This window comes from Rattus norvegicus, chromosome 16 (genome assembly GCF_036323735.1).
Source record: "Rattus norvegicus strain BN/NHsdMcwi chromosome 16, GRCr8, whole genome shotgun sequence".
Classification (NCBI taxonomy): Eukaryota; Metazoa; Chordata; class Mammalia; order Rodentia; family Muridae; genus Rattus; species Rattus norvegicus.
This window is the reverse complement of record NC_086034.1, coordinates 51,794,178-51,821,681: the sequence shown is the minus strand read 5'-3', so window position 1 is coordinate 51,821,681 and position 27,504 is coordinate 51,794,178. Positions and strand designations below refer to the sequence as shown.

Here is a 27,504-nt window from a genome sequence, read left to right as displayed (position 1 = left end):
ATCAGTAAATCCAAGTATCCCCACAGTAGGGCTAAGATTTTCCAGTTAAGTAAGTTATGAAAGTCAGATGAATAACTCCTTTTTATTATTCAATGTTTCTCGATTTCACAGCAGCAAATGGGGTGGGAGGCGATTACGTTCCACTTGGACTTTCTCTATGGGAGAAAAAAAAATCTCCCTGCTCTAAAAAGAAGTTAAAACCATACCATTTCCTTTGGCATGAAAAGACATTTATGAACTGAGACCACTCTCTCAGAAAAGCCAACCGCCTGCTATCAATCTTCTTATGAAATTCCCATATTTCCTCCGTGCTTCCATTTCGCTGGATCATGCTCAAGTACACACACGGTGCCCTTCCCCGGACCTCAGCAGCTGTGACTCTAAAGTGTGGAGAACAATGCACTGCCTCGTCCCCATTTCTTGTCTCAAAAAAGCGCTACTGTGGCAGCCTATATAGACAAACTTGAACCAGGAGCAACAAAATGAGACTTGTCCCTTAAAGCCATCACTTTGAGCTCTTTGAATTAATTCAGAGGACAAGGTAATTGTCCAAGGCAATTTTTGGAAGTCTGTGTTAGGTTTTTACAAGAAAAGTGGTCTCCACTGTGGAGGTCTAGTGTTCGGGGAAGGGGGTGGTTATAGGCTGTTTCTTAGTGTAGTTGTTCATTGGACAGAGTATCGTTTTTTAGTTTCAGAAGATGGACTTTATTCTCCAAAGACCCATCTCCAAGGAGGGGACCTGTCACCAAGGGGACTCAAAAGAATCTAAAGGAATCTGTTTGAACCCTCGCCCCCGGGGAATTGCTCTAGGATCCCCATGGATACTCAAACCCTGAACTGTAACAGAAAATCCTTCAGTGTTCACATGTGACCGATGCACATCTAAAGATGGCATGCTTTACACCATATCTCCATGACTACAATACCCACTGTAATGTAAATGCTGTAAAACCAACAAGGAAGAAGTCTGTGTGTCTACACAGACACACTTGTGTGGGGGATGTATGCATGTGTCCCTTGTGCATGCGGATATGCTTGTATACGGAGACTTAGATCATCTTTCTCAGTCTCTAGCTACCGCATTTTTCAAGAAAGACTCTCACTTAACCCAGTGTTCAACAATCTGGCTAGGCTTCTAGCCAGTAACCTCCAGATATCCTGCCTCGGATCCTCCAGCCTCAGTATGGAGGCGCACCACTGCACCCTGAGTTTATGTGGGTACTGGGGATCTGAACTCAGGTGCTCATGTCTGCACAAATACTCCATCGAGTCTCCTCAACCCTACACACAATTGAAAAGAAAAACTCTTTTCAATCCATCTTTGTTTGAATGCTGCTAGGTTCTATGCTAAATTCAGTGTGAAACCCATGGCTAGCTCTTGAAGACTCCTGAACGTGTAGGCATCCTCACTATATGGACAAACCTCCCAGGATTTACCTGAGAGACATTAAATTCGTGGTACGAGTTTCGAAATGAGTGGTTTAAAAAGAGAAATTCCCTCAAAGAACCACGTTTCTCTATAATTTCATACAAAATGGGACCACACGGCAGCTCTAACAATTGCTCTGTGTTAAATCCACCCCCGAATGGGATCTTCTCAAAAGCCACAGGGAAAGAATTTTGATACAGGAACTCAATGTTTGGTTTTCAATTTAAAAACTGTAATAAAAAATGCGCAACAGAAACTCTGTTACAAAAATCACATCAATTAGAGAGAGAAACTGACCTCGTCTAAATAATTTATCTCTCCAGTACCAAAAAAGAAAATCCACTTACACATATAACCAAATGTTATTTAATATCTTAAAAAGTAACACAATCCAAAATGGATATTTCACACAACACTACATAAACAACATGAACACAATATTACCATATGGAGGGACTTTCAAATATAGACTTACAAAAATCCCTGTCCTTTTTTTTTTTCCTTTTAACTTATTATACTAAGCATGACAAGGAATCATCATTTACAGTATGGTACACGGACACGATAAAAACCATGTTACAAATGTGCTGTTAGAAATCAGTAACATTAGGGAAGACGTTTCATGAACTGCAGTTATTTCTTATGAAATACTATACAATATAAACAGAACATCCATCTTGGATGACCTTTACAGCAACCAGAGACCAAGTCATTTAAAGTTTTTTTTTTTCAGTGCAAAAACATTTTTATTCAAGGCAGTCTTGGCTGCAAAACTCCTTCCTAACACAGTGAATCCCACACGTACTTCTTAGCTCACTGACCCTAATGTAATAGTCACAGTCAGCCACACAGAGAAAGACGCCCGCAGAGCCACGATCCCTTGGAACTTAGATGGTCAAATTGAATTCTCTTCCAGAGAGTATGGATGTGACTGCTCTAAGGACTTTATGTTTGTAGCTGTTGACACTGATGTGAAGGTGACCCTAGGGCAGTTCTACTCCTAACTGGCATGCGTGCACAATACTACACAGTATTCTGTTCTTCCAATGTGGAAAGAGTGGTGGTGGGGTAGGTATCTGGTGGTGGTGGGGAGGCGGAGAGGGTAACGCTCAGAGGAAAGGAAGGCGGGGCTGTCGAGAATGTTCTATATGAAGGTCCTGGAGCTGTAGAGGACTGGGATTGAAGGAGAGCTCGGGTCTCAGATTTGGTACCTCTTTTGGGGTGAGAGAAGGGGAATGGGGGGGGGGCGGGTACCAAGGTCAGCCTTTGGACAGGGAGGTAGGCAGGTGCACAAGGACCAGCCAAGCTCTAACCTTCCATTTCTGCCTTTCCAAGCCATTGGTACCTCACCTGGAAACACCCTTTTCCTAGTCGGGAGGGTGTATGTGTTCACAAGTGAAGCCGACAATGAGCCATTAAAGGCCTCTGACTGCCTGCATACAATCACAAGACCGCTTAGTTCCCCTGGAGCTTTGCCGAATTCTCAATTTTGCAAATGTTAAGCCTGTGCACAACAATAAAGACACAGGCATATGTATTCTAGAAGCCATCACCGAGGAGCCCCTCTGCGTTGCTGATGCAAGACAAGAGGATGGACTCCAAGCCAGGGAGAAGCCAGTACCTTTGGCAAACACATGAGATCTAATGCTAAAATGTCTCATGTGTATAATTTATGAAATGTATCCTAAGGAAAACTCCATGGGAAAATATCACTTGTATCATTAATACTATAAAACCTTCTTCGAGAAGGATGGGGTGATGGCTGAGTCTTTTGTATTTCTTGGCAAAGCTCATACAATAGCAATCCCTTGCCACCATGTTTAACTAGCCCAAAGGAAACCAATGCCTCCCATGGCTTTTTGCATTCATTTTTCTTGTTTCTAATTTCCCCAAGCCTTAAACACGGGCCAAAGAGTCCCTCGCTCACAGGACATTATTGGATGGCTTTGACAATGGATGGGGGTCGGGGGTCGGGGGAGGAAGCACCACTTCGAGTCTACTGTGGTCTGCACTGCACTGCTAGTTGGGTGTGGGTCTGGTCTGTGGGAAAGGAGAAAGCAGAAGTCAAAGACCTTCTATCTCATAATTTGACAAAACTCTTGGAACTGGATCAGCTTCCCAGATTCTACGAAGCAGGGCTTGATATAACGTAGTGAGTGGTATGTTGCTGAACACTGTGAGGAGTGCTTGATGAATATTTTAAAGGAAAATTAAGAGAAAAAAAACACAACTGTTTCAGCACCTTCCACTGCCTGGAGCAGCCAATGTTCCTGGAGATGGGGTTTTGTTTTAACACAGATATGACAGGGACCTAATAAGGAGCTGTAAACAAAGGTGGATGCCTGGACTGGCTTTGGATGACAGTGGCATTGGTGTGGATTTGCTCCTCTCCCACGTCATAACTCAATACCAGTAAGGGGTGCTGAGGTGCTGAGATTCCAAACACCCATACCTCTTTGAATGAAATGGACAAGGTGTCAAGCTGTATTTGTTTTCTTTATTAGCACACATCATAAAAATAGCATCTTAGTGATTTCTCACCATGGCCTATCAAACAGATAGAAAATAGGTCACTGAGAGCTGCCATTGTGTTTATGGGTGATCTCAAGACACTCCATTTGTTTGCTCCTGTCAAGCCTGGGTATGAGAAACTGGACCTGCCCTGCAATTGTACGCCTAATGCCTCGGAAGCACTTTGAGATCGCCAGATGAGCTGCAGAACATTACCAGTCGTTGGTTGTTAGTGCAAGCTCAGAACGCTACCCCTCCCAAATGGTTTTGTGAGAACTGTGCCTATCACTGAAGTTACAAACTTTATCTTCAAGTACACTTTGTGGTGACCAGTGGATAATCCTAGGTAGGACTTTACAAAGCTATGCTAACCTAAAAGAGAAACTATGTTCTTCTGTCCTTACTGCCTTTCCTGTCTTGGTGACATTGTAACAATATTGGCTGAGTTCTCAGAAAAGAGACATTTAGGAACAGCTGGTGTTCAAATCACTGCTCCTCCACATTCTCTTTCCATTCATATTTCCTGAACTTGAATTCTCCAACATCAAAGACACCGGCATTTCTTATTTCTACCCGGCTACTCCCATTTCAGCTCTCACATTGGTTTTCTCTATTGGGTGCACACACACCCTATTCTTGCACTCATTAAAGTCTCCTGAGATGTGCAATCAAAGGGTAGACAAATTACTTAACAGACATCTCAGAATGCATGGCACAGTTCTTTTAATAAAAAAAAGTTTGGGCTCCATAGGGTAGCATAGAGGCAGAGAGGCCCAAAGTGCTTCAAGTTGGCAGTCCAAAATTTTCACATATCTTTTGTTACTGGGGAAAAAAACACCCTAACAATTCAATGTAATTTCTATAGGAATTAATAACTTCCTAAATGTTTACCAAGTGGCTCTTTGCCAGAGAAGACTTTTTTTTTTCTCTAATAGTGAGCGTGTAGAAGCAGGGAAGACAGTAATTTTAAAATGTTCGTTCATTTGTAACAAATCAAATGTGCTTTCATGGGGGAGAAGGGAGAGAGAAAAAGAGGACAACAGGCTTACAGTTGGGAGCCAAAGAATGTTGTGAAAGAAAATCACGGCAATGAAAAGGTCATGAGTCCAATGGGTAAGTCACCGACACACACGCCACGCCATGGCCTACCGCTGAAACACGTTTGCAACATTGCTTTTTCTGAAGAACACACTTAAACACACTGCTGCCATTTCATCAAATTCATGGAGGTAGTTATATGTAAAAAATAAAAATTACCATAAAGTAATATGCTGTATCATAATAATACATACGTGTGCAAAATGCCGACAGATGTGTTGACCCTTTAAAGTTGAATGCCTCACAGAGATTCAACCAGATTCAGTTTTGTAAACCTTTCCGTTGATAAACTCTAAAACTAGACATGCCGTCACAGAACACAGAGCTATGGTTCCAGTGGAGAAAACTGACGAAGCCTGGAGAGAGTCTCGAGGCTGTGAGAGTCAAAGAGTCTCACCATTTTGAGGAGACCATCTTAGACACATGTACGCATCACACTGCCATGTGCCTCCTACCACCAATGCCTCTCCATTCAAGAATCCAGATTAGATTCAGACGAGAGTGTTTCTCCACGGAATGTCTGTGTATGTGTTACATCATCTTTAAAGCCCATCGTTCAGTGCTAATGGCTGCTGGTCTAAGGGAAGTTCTTTTGCTTATCCACTTATTATTTTTTTAAATCTTGTACTCCATAGTGATTAGGCAAATAGTGTACACATTTTGTTTGGAAAATGTCTTCTGTAAACCTGTTTTTGGTGAACTATCAAAAATGCATATTTTAAAGCTTCGCTTAAAACATAATTATGTCCTCTCCTGCTCGCACGGCACTCAATTCTTTCAATGGCTACTATGTTCAGAGGTCAATCAGAGATTAGTGTATTGTTTTAACAGTTCTGTTATTTATGAACTGAGTATGCCAAAAGTTTCAGAGCAGGTTTTTTTAGGGCGCGGGGTGGGGGGGGCAAATTGATTTAGACCAGATCCAGGAATCTTATGGTGTACGGCTCCTTAAGCAAACAGACTATGTAGTAATCAGATACATGGTTGCTCTTTCTGGACATTACTTAAGTAATCAGAGAAACAATGTGCTTCTGAACAACTGAGGCATGCCAGGAGGAAGTAGAGTATGGGATTCGAAGCCAATTCCCTTAAGCATTTCAACAATGTAGCAGTATACTGAGAACTGTGCTTAAGCTTCATTACAATAAGCAAGAAAAAGAAATTTATACCAAGCTTAAGGAGCCCAGTTTGACCCAATAGTACAACTTCCAAATAGCAGACAAAATGAATGTACATGTTTCCAACTGCTTCATATGACTGTGCTCCCTTAGACACCTTGCTAGTGATTCAGCCTGACACAGAAAAAGAAGTAGCTCACAAACTTATGCTCATTGCTGAAATCTTGAGTGAAAATATTTTATACTGATTTTTAAGTTATTTATCTATAAATTCATTAAAGCATATGGCTCCAAAAATCATTTGACACTCAACTGAATGTAATTTTGTTTCAGACCATTTTCTGAGATCAGACCTAACCCACGTGCAGATAAGATTTTCAGAACCTACAGAGGTATGCCACGCGTCTCAGAAAATAAGATCAAGGGACTTTTGAAGAGAGCCTTTCTGGTAGGACTGAAGTGTAATGGTTAGTGGTCCCCCTCCTGCAAAGCCTTGGGATACTGAGCATGACGTCTTAAACCAAAGCAGAGCTTGGAGAAGTCATTGCAAAGATGATGTCCACCCAAAAGGCGCCTCCTGAAATCACTACAAAGTATCTGTAAACATTACTCTGGCATAGTTCATGAATGCATAAGTGTCATTCTGATACACTTTAGGGGAGTACAAATTAAGAATATACCACGCCAGCAGAATGAGGACATTCTGCTGTTCATTACATGGGCCCATGTATATTTCTAATCAAAAATTACTTTAAATGTTGTCTCTATAGATATCTTCCCAGGAATAAAAGGCCTGAAGTTTAACTCTCCCTAAATTTGCTCTTTTCCTACAACCACTAAAAATCATCTCCACAGCCTAATTTAGGCATTCTATTTAAAACTACATAAAATAGATTTATGTCCCTTCCATTAGAAAGAATAACACCCTCGGGCCACATTCTTCATTTGTATCATAAAGAACATTTTACTTCCCAACAGATTAATCACCGCATCTAATATAGTCAGCTCGATCATCCTAAGTGTCCCAAGGAGGGAAGCATCCTTCTCCAGTATCTGATTCATCCCTCCTGGTCATCCACACACCCTTCTCCAGCACTCAGTGCTGTGCCCCCATGAGACCGCATTTCCTTTCCTTTGTCCACCTCAAAGGCCTATATTCCTGTTTGTGATTAGGGAAGGTTAAAAAAACAAAAAACTCAAGACAAGCATTTAGTGAGCTGGAAAACAGTAAAAACAAATACCCCAACAACTTCCATTGGGACCTCTGACCCACTTCCATGGGCTCCTGCAAGAGTGTCGTGAAAACTCACAGTGAAAAATGACTGGTACTTTAAAGGACTCACACATAAAGGGCTGGGGTCCCTTCTGCCCAGTTTGGCACTGTTTTTTCTCACAATGGACACACCCCTACATTTACATTTTGTGGCGGCTTGGCTTTTTTTTGAGGGGGCGGGGGTTTGAGGGGGCGGGGTTATCAAGGATGAGTCCCACGGCCCGTACCCCGTAGGCCGGCAGGGAGCAACACATCTCTGTGGCATTTTCAGAATGGAATTGGCAACTGTATGACATCGAAAAATGCATGTTCCACTTACAGTGTTTAGACTTTCCTATGTGTGCTCAGATACAATTAGTGAAGCGGAAGTGTACGTATCTCCCATACTGCTATTTGGTAGCTACAGAGCCATACATGTGAAAAGCAATACTCTGAAATGAAGATTTTTTTTTTTGCCCTAGCCTACTTAGCAGCACAGCTCAAGTAACCCCCAACCTGTGCTTGAGATGTTTGCCTTTGAAGAGATGTAAACATCAGTCCCAATCGTCGTAAACGTTGCTGTATCGAATGAGACAGAAGATCTGAGGCAGAAGGACAATCATACACTAGTAACAGAAGCTTGCAAGCAGTTGGAAGGTTTCTGTAATTTCTCAGCTTCGCTGGTCGGGGGATCCGTACTGGCGCGGAAGTTGAAGGTTGGACCAGCTCCGCCATGGGCCGGACTCAAAGCAGGATTCTGACGGCGGTTGCTTTCAACAATGCTTGATGTGTTGGAAGCCAGGCTTTCCCGAGTGCTAAAAGAGTAAAAAGGGTTGGTTTTGGTTTTGCTTTCAACATAAACAATTATATGTTGAGCCCCTGAAGGAAGGAAGACCAAGGGACGGAGCTAAGATTTCCTCTGTCGGTTCGTGATGTCCTATCACCACGCATCTCCATGATTACCTGCATGAGTTCATCCAGCCCAGACTCTGGACTCCTGTGAGACATGAACCGCAGCACACCTGGTTTCTGACTACCAAATGTGGTTTGAAACGGTTTCCACTGTTCGTTATTTTCAAGAAAATTACTTCAAAATGTGATGTGTGAGATGGCGACCACACTGGCTTTAATAACGACTACACATGCCATGCCTGTGTGATGACTTCGCTAAAAACTGGGAATTCACAGACATCATGGCTCTTGGAAAAGCTCCTAATTGTACTGAAAGATTCCATTCCTTTTGTTTGCTTTCAATTAGATGTTAATTTGGCGGATGGACTTCAAGCGTGCCACTAGCTGACTTTGCCACACAAACAGGAATGAAACCATTTGTAAATACTTTATACCGCCATCTCCATCTTAACACTCCAGTTAAAACGTAATTATATGTTCACTTAAAAAATGTTTTATCTCCCCTCTCCCATTTATTTGTGAAGCTGCAATTCATTCCTGCCTCCCTTTGGTAGAAATATTTTTATTTCTTAAGGATGAGGTGATTTCAAAACTTCATTAATTCCGTTTAAGTTTTCTAAATCAGAAATACTTGAATTGATTTCATTGCTATAGGAGACTTAAAACGTTCATGTTTGAAAAGTGCAGAACGAGATCACTCAAGCTGGGCTGAAAGGGAGGGAAAAGGTTCTCTATTCAAGGCCCTCAAAGTGACTTTAAAAATGTTCACCTCCTTACATAGAGCAAAACAACCAGAATTATTCTCAAAATGCCCACCCCACTGGCAGGATTCAAAGGTTAAAACATGTTTGAAGAGATGATCTCCATACCTAATCTAAGCCAGCTAAACCTAGTTATCAGATAGTCTAGACATCTCTTCCCTTAGCGGCGAATCCTGACTGGGACCTTAGCACTGAACCCTTAGCACCTCAAGTTTGCATCATCAAAAAGCCAAGAATTAATTGTTTGAATGGTCATATGTTCACTACCAAACAAACAACAAAAGCCCCAGTACTCCATTTTGGATGGAGAGGATCACTGTGTTTAAAGAGTTAAGTCAAGCTCTTCCATTCAGCCTTTGCTAGCATAGGCACGTATAAAGAGTACTCCAAAATGCCACTGAGGATTGAAGGCTTACCTACTTACCTGCCTGACCTCTTTCCCCAGAAAATCCATCAGTAGTTTTCCAGAGCTGTGACTGAGGTGTGGGGTCAGTGGAGGAAGGATGAAGGGCAAAGAACATGTTGCATCCCAAAGATTGATTTAATGGTGCATTCCATTCACTGCACTTTTAATCATGGTAGCCATTTTTAAAAAAACAATGGTGTGTGTGTGTGTGTGTGTGTGTGTGTGTGTGTGTGTGTGTGTGTGTTGTGTGCGCACATGCCCCATGATGCGTCTGCAGAGAACAAAGGATAACTCGTGGAAGTCGATTCTGGTCTTCCACCATATGGATCCTGGGATCAACCTGAGGTGTCAGGTTTGGTGGTAAGTGTCTTTTATGCAGTAAGTCATCTCATTAGTCCATGGTAATAACTCTTAACAGCATCTAACTTCCTCATGTCAATAGTGGAGAACTGTGCTATGACTTACCTACTTAAGAGTGACTGTGAAGAAGAAATAAGTGGCACCTTAGAAAGCTAGGAAGGTGCCATTTCTGTTACACATCCATCATATAATCAGTGTAACAACTACTGTGGATTGGGTTGGGACGCTATCACTAGTGACATTTGTTTATGGGAAAATGAATTGTAAGGTCCAAAACAACTTAACATTTATTGTGTGCCTGTTGAATTCCAGACAATGCGCTTGGGACTGGAGACATAAATTGTTCCAACATGACACATTAGTTATGTCTCTGGAATAAGATGCCCTTGATCACCTCTGAGCTGCATCTAATGCGTTCATAGGGATAAATAGACACAATACTCCTGTTTCTGCAAAGAAGAGATTTCATTACAGCTGTGGCCAGGAGTGTAGTTTGTGATGCTGATATAAAGGGGTCTGGATATACTAAGGAAAATCTAACAGATAGCTTTTTACTAATAAAAACATTTCTCAAATTTAATTTTGAAAAAAAAAGCAAATGGAACACAACGTTTTAAAATGAGCTATTTAGGCCAGGAGTGGTGGGACACATCTTTAATCCCAGCACTTGGGAGGCAGGGCAGGTAGATATCATGAGTTTGAGGCCAGCCTGGTCTATGTAGTGAGTTCCAGGATGGTCATAACTATGTAGAATGACTCTGTCTCAAGGCGGAGTGGGGTGGTGTTTAGGATTTCCTAGGTGGAAGATTCACAAAGTGGTTCTGCTGTTCATCCTCTTTCTTGCACATGGCTTTCCAGGGCACATGCCCATGGATGCCTCCAGTCTCTCTGGTATTTGTGTGAATGTTGTTCAGCCAGATGGGGAAGTCTCATATTTGAAACAGTGATCTTTTCATGTCAAGACTTTTTATTTTAAATATTACTTTACTTTTCACTGCACAGTTCCAGTTTCGTGTGTGTTGTAATATTCTTTAGTTTCCACAAACTGGACTAGAAACATAGCTAACCATAACTTCCGGGTAAGCATTAAAGCCTTCAAATATAGACAGAGAAACCATTTTTTCTTGGGATAATCATTATTGCTCAATGAATTACTTTAAGGGAAGATCCCCATGAATGGTCTACTTCAAATTCATTCCTCACAGTAATGGCACAGCGGCCACATGACAGTGTAATTTCACTGGAATAACACACTCAAGTTGAAAACTCTGGAAGCCCAGTATGTTCTTTTCATATCCTTTCATGCATTAGGAAGGTGACTTGGTGACCCTAGAGAAGTGTATAGAAAGTAAGCTTCCAACCAAAGGATCTTAAATATAAAACAGTAAAATTAGGAATTCTCATATACATTTTCTGCTTAAAGTTTATGGGAGTTCCACATGTTCCAGGAAAGGAAATCCAATTAGGTGTTAATAGACAGACCCATGGATGGTGGGGAAAGGTTCTCTCTCTTCAGAATGAACTTTTCCTTCTACAGTGACAAGGTATTTAACTTTTAAGTACCTTACTTGAAAAACAAAAATAAGCTTCCAGAAGTAACCCTACTTACGAATTCTGTCACACAGTCCATGTTTCATGATAATACACTCTGTGAAGATAATGGTTCAACTATCTCATGATTATGTCTTTTTACTCCTAAACAAACAAAAGTTTTAATATTATAAAAGGCTTTGGGTTGGAACCCACTCACTCCCACCATCTCCTTCAAAACAGTCTTGGGAGTACCACCGTTTACTGCCTAAGTCCAGGTGCTGAGGGGGAAGTGTGAAGGGCTTGAATGTAGAGTAAGGAAGGCATCAGGCAAAGGAGTCTAAACGGTACACAAATGGACATAAAGACACAAGCAAGAAAGCCATCTTTTCACCAGCACTGTCTTTTAAGTTTTATCACAGACCTTCAATGATCTGGTTCCTCCTGTTAGGATTTTTCAAGAGAGGAAAAAGGGTAGAACAGGAAAACAGATGGATGAGAATAGAGAAAATCAACTAGAAAATAAAATCTGTATAGGGAGGAGAAAAAATATATTTAACAAAACATTTTCTTTACAAAGACCAGGGCCACTGCTTCCTGGAATTTCTCAAGATCCTTAAGGTCCCAGGGCAGACCTGAGCTCCTGGACTCCCTTGCTGTTTACCTGAGTTCCAGCTCTGATAGATGTCTGTTAAGACATCAGAATGTCTATTTATGTGTTAGCTTGGAAAACACGGCTTCATGACTAAAAATAATAACAAGTCAAGAGCTGGTTCTTTAAGAAATAGCAAATGCCTAATTATGGAATTAACACTATCAAAATTCCCATGTCTGATCTTGGGATAATGTGTCCCCAAGATACCCAGAAATAGGGTGAAACGATCACAACTACGTTCATTATAATTCTGCATAGCGTAAGTGAATGAATGAAGGACCGATGTGGGTACTTCCTGTGATTATAAATAGTATAAGATCTTGGGAATTGGAGATGAAGATGTGTTCATCTCTCAGGAGTATTTCTACATCTTAAGAGTCACCAATCTGGAGCAGGATTTAGAAGCAAGATTTAGATTCCAAGTCGCTGTTTAATGAGAAGAAAAGAGTTATGGAGGAAAACAGGAAGTGTAACATCCCTGGGCGTGTGTGTCACCTCTAAACAATGTCTGTGCGTGGGAGACCGCCGTCAGGTTTTGTACACTCAGCACTGTCAGTACTGCTGAATTATCAGGACACTAAAGGGCAGTGTCCACACAGACAGTATCCGTTCTACAGCTCGGGGATAGAAGTGCGGGCAACTGTTTGGACCTAACAGAGCTGAGGTCGCTAACTTTTGGGAAAGGAACAAGCTTCCGTGTCTCTGTCCACACAGAGGTGGAAGAAGACATCTAAACAAGTAGAACAAACCACGCACCAGGATAGGAATTAAAGTGATATCGAACTCCTGGATCCCTTGGAAAGATTGTAAAACCCATTACTATTTCCCTCATTAAAGGATCCATTGCCTTAGCACCAAACTGCTTCCCACCGCTTTCTTCCAACTGACTATCTTCATCCTACTCACGACATTACTTTTTTGTTTTCTGAAGGACTTAAAAAAGAAAAATCCCTTCTCCTGGTTGTCAATACAATAGAAGAAAACCACTGGGATGTGTGGTCAGATTAGACTCTGGTGCAAGCTTTAGGGAAGAAACCAACCCACCAGTCCAGATTGGTGATCTCTACAGCTGCAGAAACTTTTTTTTTTCAATTCCTGAAAAAGAAGTTAGAAACAGGCTGTTAACAACACAAGTCATGCAACTCACAGCCCTCATTCACAATCCGAGACTGTGAAACCAGTTATCTGCATAAAGCCCCGGGCCCTGGCGGGTGTACGCGCATATAGAAGGACAGCTCGCCCTACCGTGGGGAGTTGAATCCGCTGTCCACGGTGATGCTGCTACTGTCCATGCTGTCGAGCCGGGCTGAGTGGGTGGCTCTCTGGTTGCTGCTGCTATCGGTTTCCTTTGGGGCGAGGAGGGTGAGGTTCTTCTCAAACTTCCTCTGCAAGTCTCTTTCCTTCTCCCTCTCGAGGAGCCACTGCATGGTGCCCACATCATCTCTGTTTTTCTCCTCCTCTGTGTTTTTGTTGGCCCCTTCCTCAGAGTCGTCGTCGTCGGAGACGTTGTAATAGTCAAAGGAGGCCTCCTGGTTCCCTCCAGGCTCCTGCTGACGCTGGGACGGAGGCATGGCTTGGGCCGCAGACGTCCCAAGGGAAGGTTCCATTTTCTCACATCGGCCTGGCAGTGTGTCAGCAGGTGACTTCGGGTGAGATTTGAGGAGGGACAAGCTGGATTTGTGATAGCTGTTTACAGACAAGGTGCTGTGTAGAGGTTTGAACAGTGTGTCTTTGCTGAATATTTCTTTCCTTTTGTCCAAGTTGCTGGGTTCTGCACTATGATGTTGGACAAGACGGCCATTGGCCAACCCCTCTGCCACACCACCAGAAGCTGCAGGGCCCCCACCTGGCCCTTTTGGTGACTCCTCCTTGTGCCCAACAGGATCCCTGGAAGAGTGGGGGGTCTGCCTCTCAGATGGAGACAGCTTTTTTACCCCCTCCACCAAGGTCAAAGTGTCGTGGTCCTCCTTATTCTTCCCTAAAGGAGACGGTGCTGTGAGCACAGTCTCACTAGAAGTGTTGCACTGAAAATAGTCATCCACAGCTGTTTTTGCCGGGCAAGGGCTGAGTTCCCCATAAGACGGCATACTCTCAGGGGATTTGCCTGGCTCCAAAAGGCTACAAGCACTAGAAGGTTCCTTGCTGCCACCAACTATTTCTGGAATGCACACCTCTTTATAGCTGGCAGAAGGAATATGAGCCCTTTGATGACCAATCGTTTGCGCAGGCCTTAACGTACTGTCGTCAATGTATGATTGGCTGGCTGTTTGGTCATCTTGGCTGCAGCCTTCAGCCAGGTCTTCCGGAGTCCCGAGAGAAGAAGCGCCCAGGGGGCCTTTGGAGTTATCCATTGACCTGGATCTCTCCTTGGCCTTGTTGGACCTCTCATTCCTGGACCTCCGGTCCTGGGTATGGCTGTGGCTTCGGTGCACTTTGGAGTGGGAGCTTCCCCTGGAAGGTTCGGGAAAGGGCATCTCCGTTCTCCTTTTGGCCAGTTCGCCAGACACATCCCATTCTGGCGTCATGGGGAAATGGGACTCGATCACGTTCGTGTTGCTGTGCATGATGAAGTTGTCTCCTTTGTGTTCAATGATGAAGCAGCCCTCTCTGGGGGCCCTGGTTAGAGGGTCGCAAAATTCATACTCCCTCTCACCAGGGATATCCAGATGCGAGCCATCCGAAGGATCTCCTTTGGACACTCGAGTCTTGCTGTGTGACCGAGACTTCCCGTGGGACTTTCGGTGAGTCCGGCTCTTTTTACTCCTTCCACTGTGGTGGGCGGAGGACCCGGCTTTGCTCCGGTGAGCTTTTTCTTCTTCAAGTTTCTTCATCAGTGCAGTGTGCCTCATGACATTTTCCACCGTCAAGTCCGGGTTGATACGACGGATGATCTCCATCTCCACCTCCCGGGGGATAGTCGTGGGCGTGTCCTCGTCTCGCAGAGGCCACTCCTCAGGAGGAAACTGGGCAGAGAAATTGGCCAGCTGTTTGGTCTTGTCTTTTTTAAAACTCAGCCGGAATAACTTAAGGCCGAATTTCTTGGACTGCTTTTCACCATCTTTAGGTTTAGAGAGAGTTTCCGTCTTATAAGAGAAATTTATAGTACTTTTGCTTTTATCAGTGGGTGGCACCTGGCACAGCGGAGGAGGGCAGTAAGGGTCTTTGCAGTCCTTGGCGGGCTTCCTCTGCAGAGTGGAGGCATGCATGCTGTGCATGTCTTCTCGGCAGCAGTGGCAAGAGTCGCAGTGCTTTCTGGGTAATGTCCTTTCCCTGACACAGCCTGAGGCAGAGGGCGTTATGGTTCCTGGTTGTGGAGAGGTACACTGAGACCTGTCAGGTACCCTCTCGTCCAAGTGGTACCACTTACTGTTAGTTCTTATGAGGGAAGGAGTAATGAAATAAGTCTGTGGGGTCACAATGAAATAGCCATCCGGAGTCGGATAGATTTTCCTCTCCCGTACCAGTGTGTTTAGGGTATGCCGTAGAATTTCTTGGCTTGGGGTTGGAACACCTAAGAGCAAAAAACAGAGATGCTTGTGAGAGAGAGGAAGGGACAGACAGGCTGTGTACCCCCGATTTTCAGAGTCCTATTAACATTGCCAAATTTGAAGTATCACCTCATGGCACGTAAGCAAGCTTCAAAGGTGTTTATTATGTTTAGTGTGAATCCCAGTTTCCTCTGCTGACTCCTATGAATATTACCACCTAGAGAGGGGAAAGGTGTTAAAAACAGGAAGAAGCTTGGGGATGAGATGGCGGAAGGACTCTTTGCCCAGCATGTGTGAGACCTTGTTTGAGTTCCGTCCACAACATCTGGGCAACTGCTGCAAGAGAGAGATGAAGTTAGAGAGTTATATTGCTACGGCTACAAAGCCTTTCTTGAGCATCATGAAGAGAGACTGTTTTGTAAAGGACAGGAAAATGATGAAAAGTAACATAAATTTTCAGAAAATACTTTTTCAATAAGATCACCAGGGAAGAGAGGTTAAAACAACTCAATATCATGTGTATGTGTATATATGATATATATATGCATATATATATATATATATATATCACAGGCTGAAATGTTTACATATATACACACATATATAGAATTACTTTAAAGTTAATTTTTATACGTTTTATAAAAAAGGGCAACTCGATTTGACCACTTCTTTTCAAAACTTCTTTTAAGTTTGAGATTATAATTATATGATTTCTCCCTTTCCTTTCATCCCTCTAAGCCTTTCTGTATACCACACTTTGCTCTTTGTTCAAATCCATCACCTCCATGGGGGCTCACAGAGACTGAACCACCAACCAAAAACCATGCATGGGCTGGATCCAGGCCTCCTACACATATGTAGCAGATGTGCATATGGCCTCCCTAACAAGTGGAACAGGGGGCTCCCTTTGACTCTGTTGCTTCCCTTTGCACTCCTTTCCCCTAGCTGGGCTGTCTTGTCTGGCTTCCGTGGGAGAGGATGAGCCTAGTCCTGCTATAACTTGATGTGCCAGGGTCAGTTGGTACCCAAGGGGGGAGGCTTTCCCTTCTCAGAGGAGAAGGGGAAGAGGGAATGGAGGAGAGGAAGGGTATGAGGGTGGGACTGGGAGGAGAGGAGGGGGCTGCGATCAGGATGTAAAGAGAATAAAGTGAGAAAAAGAAACAAACCCATGTTCTCTGTTTTTATTCACTGTTATTAAATGTATTATATAATATTATATATGTTTATGCATATATTTACACTTACTGTAAGATTTCCAGTCTGTATAATCTTACTCATATGCATGCTTTCAGAGGTGATATTTGGTTTTGATATTGGGTAAACGATTGGTTGCTCTTCCCTGGGAGACACCATTTCTCCCATTCTCAGCATGACTACCCAAGCATGAGGTGAACAAGGGCAACAACAATAGACACACCAAAGTGGAAGGGGTAAAAACCATGAGGTCTCAACCCTACACAAAGGACTGGACCACTCCAACATGCCTCGCAGCTTTGAAGTCCACGACTTTGCATGTTGAAACTGTCTACTGTGGTAGTGACAGATAACATTGTCCTTATTGGCAAAAGTCAGCTGATGGAGGTGACTGTCCTAATGTCTAACGGTTGAGCCCTAATAGGTGCATTCACACACTAATAAGTTTGATCACTAAGACCCAAACATCTGCATTTGCTAGAACTTCATTGCCAAGGTGGAATACAGGTCTTACTGTGCCACGGTGTACACAGCTTTCCAGGGTATGTGCGTGAATGCTGAGAGAAATCCTCAGGAGATCAGAGATTCTCCAGGTTGCAAGCTACTTACTTTATTCTTTGGATATTCTGCATCTGTCAGCGTCAGGTACATCAAGGGTGGTATTTACACAATTGATTTAAACTTCTATAATTTAGAAACAGATCAGATCAAAACATATAAATACTGCCAATATTTGACACACAAAAATGGCAGTTTCACATGAGTCAACCATCAGAATCAAAGCAATAGAATGTGGGGGCTGAAAGCTTAGGTTCTGTGGCCAGACTGCTCTATTGGAAGCCCATTCTATCTTTGTAGTAGTGTTACTGGTTGGGTTGTTCTCCCCCCCGCACCTCATTCCCTACTATGGTTAGATCTAGAAGGCTCCCTAAGGTTCCTGTGTTAAAAGCTTGGTCCTTGCTGTTAAGGGGAAGAAGTAATACTTTTATACAACGAAGCCTTTAGGTCAATGGAGCCCTTGAAGGGCAGTGTGTGGCCTAGGCCTCTTCCTCTCTCTTTAGCTTCCAGGCTGTGATCTTACCACAAAAAGCAGACTCACCACAAACCTAAAAGTAATGGGTCCATCTAAGCACAGGCTGAACCCTTCCCAACAGTGAACCTAAAGGAACCTTTTCTTTTTGCAAGCTTTAATTGTAATACAAAGTAAATACCTCTTCACACCTTAAGATTCTCACGCCCCCAGTGGTCCCCTCCAACTGACCTTTTCCTTTTTTGGAGATAGGGTCTTTGCAGGAGTAGTCAAGTTAAAATGAGGTCATTAGAGTGGGCCATAATCCACTGGGAGTAAGGTCCTTCTGGAAAGGGGAAAATGACACAGAGAGAGGCATAGGTGGAAGAGAACGACGTGAAGAGACACAGGTCAAAGATGGCTACCCGCAAATCAAGGAGAGGTGCTCAGAACCCAGTCTTCGCTCACAGCTTTAGGCAGGAAACAGACACCCCTGCGGACATCATGACTTAGGATTTCTGGTTTCCAGAGCTGCACACTACAACTTTTTTGCTGTTCTCCCTGTACCATTGTAGCAGCCCTAGAAGGTGGTGGCATTAAGGCAGCTGGCAACTTAATCTCTGGGGCGTCTATTCTCCTAGAACTGCTGGGGGTTTATATGAACTTGGTGCATGCGCAACAGTGTGTACCAGAGAGCACCTGTGCAATACACACTGGCCATTAGTAGTCCCAACTTTGGGTCAGGACCTACGGAAACCCAGATTACCTCCCAATGATGTGGTGTAGCAACTGGAACATCTGGGTGAGCTGAGAAGTCTGTGTGCCCTCAGTCCGTCAGACAATGAAAACGGGATCTAATGCGTTAGAGCTGGTCTGGCATTCTCAGTTAGAGGAAGTCTGTGGACACAACAGAGCATCCCCATCTATGTGTGCTCTCTTTGGAAGACGTTCTTAGCAAGGAAGAAGAGGCTCTCACACAGCACACTGCTTAATGTAGCTTCGTTTTGATTAAACAATTTACCTTGTGTTATTAAAGGAAGTTAAGCTACTGTTTTTTCAGAGAGAGAGAGAGAGAGAGAGAGAGAGAGAGAGAGAACACACCAGTGTGTAAGAGTACCCACAGAGGCCAGAAGAGGACTTCAATCATCTGGGACTAGAGTATCATTTGGTTGGGAGGAGCCTAACGTGCTGAGGATCTAACTTGGGTCTTTTAGAAGAACAAGTATTTTCAACTGCCAGGCTGTCTCTCTAGCCCATGACTCCTATTAAGAACAGTCATTACTGTTGGTCTTGGAAAACTCACAGATTCATATAGAATCATGAGCACAACATAATATATGCTATTTACCATTAAGAAAAATTTCTCTACTTACTCCCAAGTAGAGGGACAAGAACTATCTGCATTTTATATACCTTTGATTTTCAGCTACACCAATCATCATTTACTTTGAAAACATCATCATTTACTTCTCCCAGTAGTGAGATAGACAGAGGTGCCTTACTATAGTAACTCGTATTTCCAGTCATCTCACTAACCCTGAGTCTACCAGTTCTGTTAGACACTTGCAGGGCTAACCTGACGAAGTGCTGATAACCTGCAGGCTTTATCGTTTCCAGACACTACCCCTGTAGTTTATCATGAATCAGAACTGGAGAGGGCCAAGAACAAAACTAATAATCTGTAATCTAATGGAGCTAAAGCTGGACCTCTCCCCCTTCCGTGCCTTCACAGCTTCCAAAGTGAAGGTTGCTCGTTAAAGATGCATCGTGACTACATATTTCTCAGAGCCTCATTGTGCTTTAAACCTACAAATAAGATTAATTCTCAGAACAGAGAATGTGAATGATTTTAGATTAAAATGTGTTTTTATTTGAAGATAGGATCTGTGTCCATTGTTCTGACTGGCCTGGAAGCCAGGAGCTCAAGCAATCTTCATCCATTACCTTCAAGAGAACCTGGGACCACAGGCACATGACATCACGTCCGGCTTTAGATTGGCATGTTTAATGGCCTTCATTGTGTTATAATTCTTATTTGTGAAGAACACTGGCTGTGTGAGAATTCAGGAAGATGAATCAGAGAGAACATGAAATGTTCTGCAGCTAAGGCTAAGCCAGCTTCAATCCCACATCCAGTGTCACGGTCTTCCATTTGCCTGAAGTGAGTCAGCCTTGCTTCCAGAAAGACCCAATTCTAACAACTTAACAAGGATTAGCCCAATGTAATCAAGCACTTATCCTGGATGAAAGGGTGAACAGTTCTTTAGAAATCTGAAAAACAAGTGTTCTCTTAAGATCTTTAAAAAAAATATTCTTAGGCAGGGGCTGTAGTTCTGTGGTAGAAGACTTGCTTGGCATGCACAAGGCCCTGGTTTCAGTCTTCAGCATGGCCATGTCTCTCATACACACACACACACACACACACACACACACACACACACACACACACACACCACAGACACACCACAGACATACCACATACACCAACACACACAAAAGCAAACATGAACATGCAATTCTGTATGGAAAACTGGTGCTTAGAATTTGTGGAGCTGATTTTCCAAGTTCAGCTCATAGCAGTGGGGGATATGGAGCCTCAAGTGGCCACCCCCTGTATCCAGGTAGGACTCCAGTGGAGGGATGAGGACACCAAATCACACAAAACTTTCAACCCAAAATTTCTCCTGCCTCAGGAAGTGCAGGGACAAAGATGGAGCAGAGACAGAGGGAGTGGCCGACCTTGACTGGCCCAACTGGAGATCCATCCCGCGGGCAAGAACCAATCCCTGACACTATTAATAATAACCTCTTCTACGTATAGACAGCAGCTTAGCATAGCTGTCCTCTGAGAGGCTCCACCTAGCAGCCAACAGAAACAGATGCGGAGACCCACAGCCGAACATTAGTTGGAGCTCAGGAAGTGTTGTGGAAGAGTTGGGGGAAGGACTGAGCAACCTGGAGTGGACAGGGACGCCACAAGAAACCAACAGAGTCAACTAACCTAGACCTTTGGGGACTCCCAGGAAACAAACCACCAACCAAAGAACATGCAAAGGATGGACTTAGCCGTTCTCCCCACCCTTTTACATACGTGGCAGATGTGCAGCTTGGTCTTCATGCGGGCACCCCAACAACAGAGCAGGAGCCTCCCCTGACTCTGTGCCTGTCTTGTAGATTTTGCTCTCTAACTGGGCTGCCTTTGTCTGGCCTCCGTGGGAGAGGATGTTTCTAGTCCTGCCGTGATTTGAGGTGCTGGGGGGCGGTTTGTATTCAGGGGGTCCTCCTCTTTCTCGGGGGATGAAAGGATGGGGAGAGGGGCCCTATAAAGTGGGTTCCAGGAAGAGAGCAGGACTTTGAAGAAAAAAAAGAAGAAAAAAACAAAACAAAACAAAAACTACCATTTGTTTCAGTTTACTGTTCTACTAGAAAACTTTAATCTTTGGAATACCAATGTCCAAAGTACAAAAGATCACACTCTAAACTATCCCTTTTATTTATCCATGAAACATATCAAATATAAGAATTCAAATGTTTAAATGATACTTTATTAGACTCCTCCCCTTTTTCTTCAAATAGTAAACTACAAAAGAAGTAAACAGCCGTACCTTTAAAACAAAGAAGGTATTAAAAACCCTCCAGACTTCTAGCATCGTCACTGAAAATAGATTTTTTTCAAGGAGAGTTTAAACAATGTTAAGGTCTCCATGATGTTTTGTCCTGACACAGCTAACAAAAAGCAACAAATAAAAGAAGGAGAAGAAAGGAAAGAAGGCAGGCACAACAAGAAAATGTCATTTTTTTTATGAAATACTAGTTAAATGTTTAGAGCTATTAAGTCAGGCATAATGGCGTACATCTGTAGAGGCAGACGATTAAAGAATATTCAAGGCCACCGTGGCCTACACAGTGAGACTCAGTTCTTAAAAAACAAACATTTAAAACGAAACTAAAGAAAACAAAAGTTGTTACTAAAGAAAAAATTAAATAAGTAGGACTGTGTCCTGGACTTGGGTTTGTGAAAGTTTTCCTATGAAGAACCAATTAGTAAATCGTGTAGGCTTTCTGGGCCCTGTGACCTCTGTTGGCATCTCCTCTGCTCTACCACTATGTCCAAGGAGCCAAAGATAATACCGAGATATCTGTGTTCCAATAAAACTTTATTCACAAAGACAGGTGGTTCAGTCCTTCTAGGCCTGCAGGCCATGCTTTGTAAAGTCTACATGCAAATGTCAAGGTCTGGCCGATAGTCATCAGTGCGTTACACAGACAGAAAGGTTTGGTTGGTGCCTCATTACCACAGAGGCTGGCAAAGGAGGTACTACTTTGAGCATCACCGGTTCCCTTTTCTAGGGTGCACTGTAACTTTGTGGCACTGTTAGCTGCTCAGCAGGGATGAGCATTTTACTATAGCATACCAGCTCTGCATTCTTTTCTATTTCATAGTGACGGAAGGCATGGAACCACTTCTGAGGACACATGGCTTCCCGTGAAGCTGTATAACCAACAACATGAAGACTTTAAAAGCAGCCGGACTGTTTGATATCTGAGGCAGGAGCTTAGGTCTACTGCAGGAAGAGGGTTTTGGAATCCCAGAGGGCAGCATTGGCTGAGAGCATCGCTCCTTGTTCCCTGGGGATCTGCACCTCTGTCTATCTCACTACCACTGGGAGAAGTTGTCTGGTCGCTAGAAAAGGAAGGATGTTAGGGGATAATGAAATGCTGTAACATTTAAGATTACAACTGATATTAGTGTTTGAACACCATGTATAATATAAAAACGCTGACGTTTAAAAAGCAGGGAAGGCATGACTGTGCACACCTTTAGGCTTAACTAACACTCAGGCAGCAGAAGCAGGAGGATCTCAGAGTTTGAGGCCAACTGGTCTATAGCATGAGTTCCAGGACAGCCAAGGCTACACAGAGAAACCCTGTCTTGAAAAACTAAAAAACAAAAACAAAAACAAAAAGAACAATAACAAAATAGAAAATGTACGTGGAAAGGAAGGGGGAGTTAAGGGGAGGGAAATGCAAAGTTTCTTTGAGGCAAGAGGTCAAGTATGGAGACCAATGATGGAGGGTTATATTATTAACCTTCATAGAATTAGTTCTTCCACCCTTTCTTTCCGTGTGTGTGTGTGTGTGTGTGTGTGTGTGTGTGTGTGTGTGTGTGTGTGTGCTTTCTACACCTTGACTTCAGGCCAAGGCAAGATTGCTTTATCAATGCAATATTAGGGGATAAGATATGACCAAAAGGTTTTTTTTCCAAGGACAGGCAGTGTGGGCAGGAACAGGGCCACCTTCTAAGTCCCAGCCTGACTCCTGGGACACCCTCAGATTTAGGACCTAAGTAAATACTCATTGTTGCACATCTCCGGCTATCTGTGGTTGCTTATCATCCGGTATTACTGTAGCCAAAGCCAATTCTGCCAACAGCGTGTATGTCCGAAAGTCTGTGAAGAGCTGTATGGGCATCAAGTATACCATGCGCTCATCTTTAATGTCATTCTTATTTCCATTTGGAAAGAGGTAGAGTCGTCAAGCTGGCAAACGGGCAGCCCCATAAAGTGTGCACTGCCCATCAATTTATACATGTGCGCACACAGAAAATTGCTTGAGAGGTTGCACATCACACGGAATTTTGCGATTCTCTTGGAACATTAGACTTCACATTGATAGCTGGGGGCACTGCGCTCAAGAGGAATAGGGAGGCACCCCCTCGAGTTGGAGCAGGGGAGTTCAGTGTATCCCACTCCAAGCAATTTTCCCCACCGGAACCACCAATGACCATTTGTACTGCAGTGGCCCTGTTGTCTTCACTTCGTAATATTTAAGGGGGAAAAAAGGCGGGGGCTGGAGAGATGGCTCAGGAGTTAAGAACACTGACTGCTCATCCAGAGAACCCAGGTTTGATTACCAGCCCCCGTGTGGCAGCACACAACTGTCTGTAACTCCAAGATTGGACACTCTCACACAGACATAATGTGCAGGCAAAACACCAAGGCACATAAAATAAAAGAATAAATTAAATAAAAAGGAAAAGAAGTAAATTTTTTTCCTTTTAAAACAAAGTCTCGATTCATGAAGTAACCTTTTTTAAGGCTCACTGGTTCACAGCACAAACAAGGGGGACATATTTATTTTTGGCATTATTCATTTCTGTGGTCAAACTCTTAGGACTCAGCGTTCTAACCGCTTCTGAGAGTCCTGGGTTTATACATTTAAGGAAGGCTCAACTGCAAATGATGAGTGGAATCTTGGTCCTTTTCACCAATTTCTTATGAAATTGGCTTAATTTTTCCCCTTAAGTATAAGTTAAAAAGTATTATATCAAATTATAAAAATAAATTAAAATAAAATAAAAGGTACTATGCCTACAGTACTATAGAAGACACTATAACTAAAGGACTGATGTTGTTATTGTTGTTGTTATTATTATTATTATTATTATTATTATTATTATTATAAATAATAGAAGAAAGGTGTCTAGTCAGTTGGGTGAAGTTTTTATCTCCCAGTGTTCCTTTAAAGCCCTGAAGCCCACACCCACAGTCTGCATCCAACAGCCCACACCTATAGCCCACACCTACAATCCACACCCACAGCCCACACCCACAGCCTGTATCCAACAGCCCACACTCACAGCCCACACCCACAGCCCACACTCACAGCCCACACTCACAGCCCACACTCACAGCCCACACCCACAGCCCACACCCACAGTCCACACCCACAGTCGCCCACACCCACAGTCGCCCACACCCACAGTCGCCCACACCCACAGTCGCCCACACCCACAGTCGCCCACACCCACAGTCGCCCACACCCACAGCCCACACCCACAGCCCACACCCACAGCCTGTATCCAACAGCCCACACCCACAGTCCACACCCACAGCCCACACCCACAGCCCACACCCACAGCCTGTATCCAACAGCCCACACCCACAGTCCACACCCACAGCCCACACTCACAGCCCACACTCACAGCCTGTATCCAACAGCCCACACCCACAGCCCACACCCACAGCCTGTATCCAACAGCCCACACCCACAGCCCACACTCACAGTCCACACCCACAGTTGCCCACACTCACAGCCCACACCCACAGCCCACACTCACAGTCCACACCCACAGTTGCCCACACTCACAGCCCACAGCCCACACCCACAGCCCACACTCACAGTCCACACCCACAGCCCACACCCACAGCCCACACCCACAGCCCACACCCACAGCCCACACTCACAGCCCACACCCACAGCCCACACCCACAGCCCACACCCACAGCCCACACCCACAGTCGCCCACACTCACAGCCCACACCCACAGCCCACACCCACAGCCCACACCCACAGCCCGCATCCATTTGGAAAGAGCTCCATTCTTTCTCGTTACCTGGGAAACACGTCGTCAGGTGTTCCATCAGCGCCTCCTGGGTGACAGGCTTTCTCGCAGAGTTCATTGCCGAGATGGCCAAGCAAAGGATTTCCCCGAGTGGAATAAACTGAGATTGACTGATGGGGGACATACTGATTGGTGACACATCACCTGCAGGAAGACAAATTTGCAAGTGAGCAGGTTCATTAGAACACCCCATTTGTCACACACACACACACACACACACACACACACACCCTCCCATGACTCTCCTCTATCCCTCGCATTATGAAGTCAATCAGCATTGAACACTGAAGCACATTGGGATCACAGTGGACTCCACTCGGGTGGAATGACTTCCACTCACGGTGGATGCTCAAAGAATCTCGGCAAGCAAAACTCCCCTCCCTTAAAAATATGAGATCTCAAAACAGTGAGAGCTAAAAAGTCTTGTAACAAACAAGGTTCGGGAAAATAATTTTTGTTTTTATTAGCATGGGGATGATTTATGAAAAAGCAACTGTTCACATTTCGAGAAATGCATCTGTGATGAGTAACGGTCACTCGTTCATTCACACGTTGAGGGTCTTCGTGTGCCAGGCATCTGCCAGAGGAATCGGGAGCTCACAAAGAAAGAGAAGCACCCCTTCCACAATTGTCTCTGCCCTGGGATGGTTCTATTTGAGTGGAGGAGGCAGCCGCAGAGATCAAGGTCACGGTGTTGTGTGACAGCCACGCAGCAGACAAACAGCCAGCTCAGAGGAGAAGATAGGTGAGCAGCATGTACCTCGAGAGGCAGGACTCAGATGTAGGAGACTCTGGGCTTTTCTAAGGCTTTGGGATCTCTATCTGGTGTCAAGGGGCCTGGGAGGTGGGGATGCATTAGGGGTTGTGTCAAGCAAGTGTTTTCCTGGGGAGCTGTAGAGAAGGAGCGAAGCTCTGTAGGGACAACCATGGGACCACAGCTGAGTGCTCAAGGCAGAGCAGTTTACAGCAGAATAGAAACCAGGACCTTTTTCAGAACTTGCCTGCTAGGAGGGATGGCGGAGACAGGGGAGGCTGAAGAGCTTTCATTGAAGGGTGAGAGATTCGGATTCCTTAAGTATCAGCCACTAACATAAACTTGGCTCTTTGACTCTGAACTCTTTATAGTTTGCAGATGGTCCAGCGGGTCCCAAGGATTGCTAGAATTTCTTAAACATTTCTGGGGTGGGGATTTGTTTGGTTTTGGACCCAGAGACAAGGGACTGAGGTGCATATTTTACATACCAAAGCAGACCTGACCTCCAGGTCTCTACCTGGCATATCCTGTCCCCAATCCCTGAACTTTCCTGCACAGGGATTAAATAAGCTGCCCTTCCTGCAGAGGTTTCTCTCCCCCACTTCCCCCTCTCTTTCCCTCCCTTATGTGCATCCCTTTCTCTCTTTCTCTTCCCCTTGCCCCCACTCCTCAATCCTTGGGGCCAGTGAACTTGCCCTAGAGAAGCTTCCCAATAAACCTGCCCTAATCTAATCTAACCTGGCTTGAACTGGCTCATTTCACCAGGAGCAAAGAAATAACCTATCAGGATGGCCTCAGAAGAGGAAGAGACTCGGAGAGCAAAGGGACCAGGTATCCGCTCCTGACAAGCTGACTGCCACCTGTATCATATTTAACTCCGTAAGATTTTACTACAAAATAAGCTCTGCCAAAAGAATGAAGACAAACACTAGAATAGAAGCTTCCCAACTTCAGTTACTGATCATCGTTACAGAAGACAACCCTTTTTTTTTAAAGATTTTTTTAAATTTATGTATGTATGCGCATACATGTGTTTGTGTCTATGCATGTGCGTGTGGCACACATGGAGGCCCCTGGAACTGGAGTTACAGGCTATTGTAAGCTATCCAATGTGGGTGCCGGGAACTGAATCCCAGATCCTCTGGAAGATCTTAACTGGTCTTAACTGCTGAGCTATCTCTGTGTCCCTTCCTTTCTTTTTATTGTTGATTCTTAAGCGACCTTTCTCAAGCAATAAGCTAACCGAGCCGGCCCAAGCCAAGGCTTAGATCAGCCTGTAACACTAAGTGATATTCTCTCTAGGATAGCTGGGTGCTCTAGGTAGACCAGCCTCCCTGCTGTCAGAGCAGTTAAAGCTGAGCTCAGCTACATCGTCTAGGTCGTAGAAGAATACAATTGGGAAGAACTTGATCCCAACTTGGAAATGATGTAATGTGTGAAATTAGGCAACAGAGCTGGAGATCCCCGAGTGTTGGGCTAAATCCAGCAACTGTATTGGTCAGAGCAGCAGAAACATAGTGTCTGACACTTGGGGCTGGTGCCCCTCCCCCAGCCCAGTCCAGTTCTGCCTCCCCTCCAGAGGGCACCACTAGGGGGTCCATCGCTCTGCCACAGCTTCAGAT

General features: G+C 44.2%; 1 protein-coding gene across 9 annotated transcripts in view; it reads right to left on the bottom strand.

The window, feature by feature from the left end:
* Window positions 1–1,772: 1,772 nt before the first annotated feature.
* Window positions 1,773–27,504, bottom strand: part of Stox2 (storkhead box 2) — a 239,055-nt gene continuing 213,323 nt past the window's right edge. For 7 of the 9 annotated variants that reach the window (XM_017600114.3, XM_017600118.3, XM_039094522.2 and 4 more), the window contains 3 exons: window positions 25,120–25,272; window positions 13,278–15,543; window positions 1,773–8,223 (listed from right to left, as the gene is read on the bottom strand). In XM_017600114.3, the coding sequence (XP_017455603.1) occupies window positions 8,028–8,223; window positions 13,278–15,543; window positions 25,120–25,272 (2,615 nt within the window). In that variant the 3' untranslated portion in view covers window positions 1,773–8,027. Of the gene's footprint in view, window positions 8,224–13,076; window positions 13,128–13,277; window positions 15,544–25,119; window positions 25,273–27,504 lie in introns of all 9 variants that reach the window. The other 2 variants (XM_017600116.3, NM_001134863.1) reach the window with 2 other exon arrangements.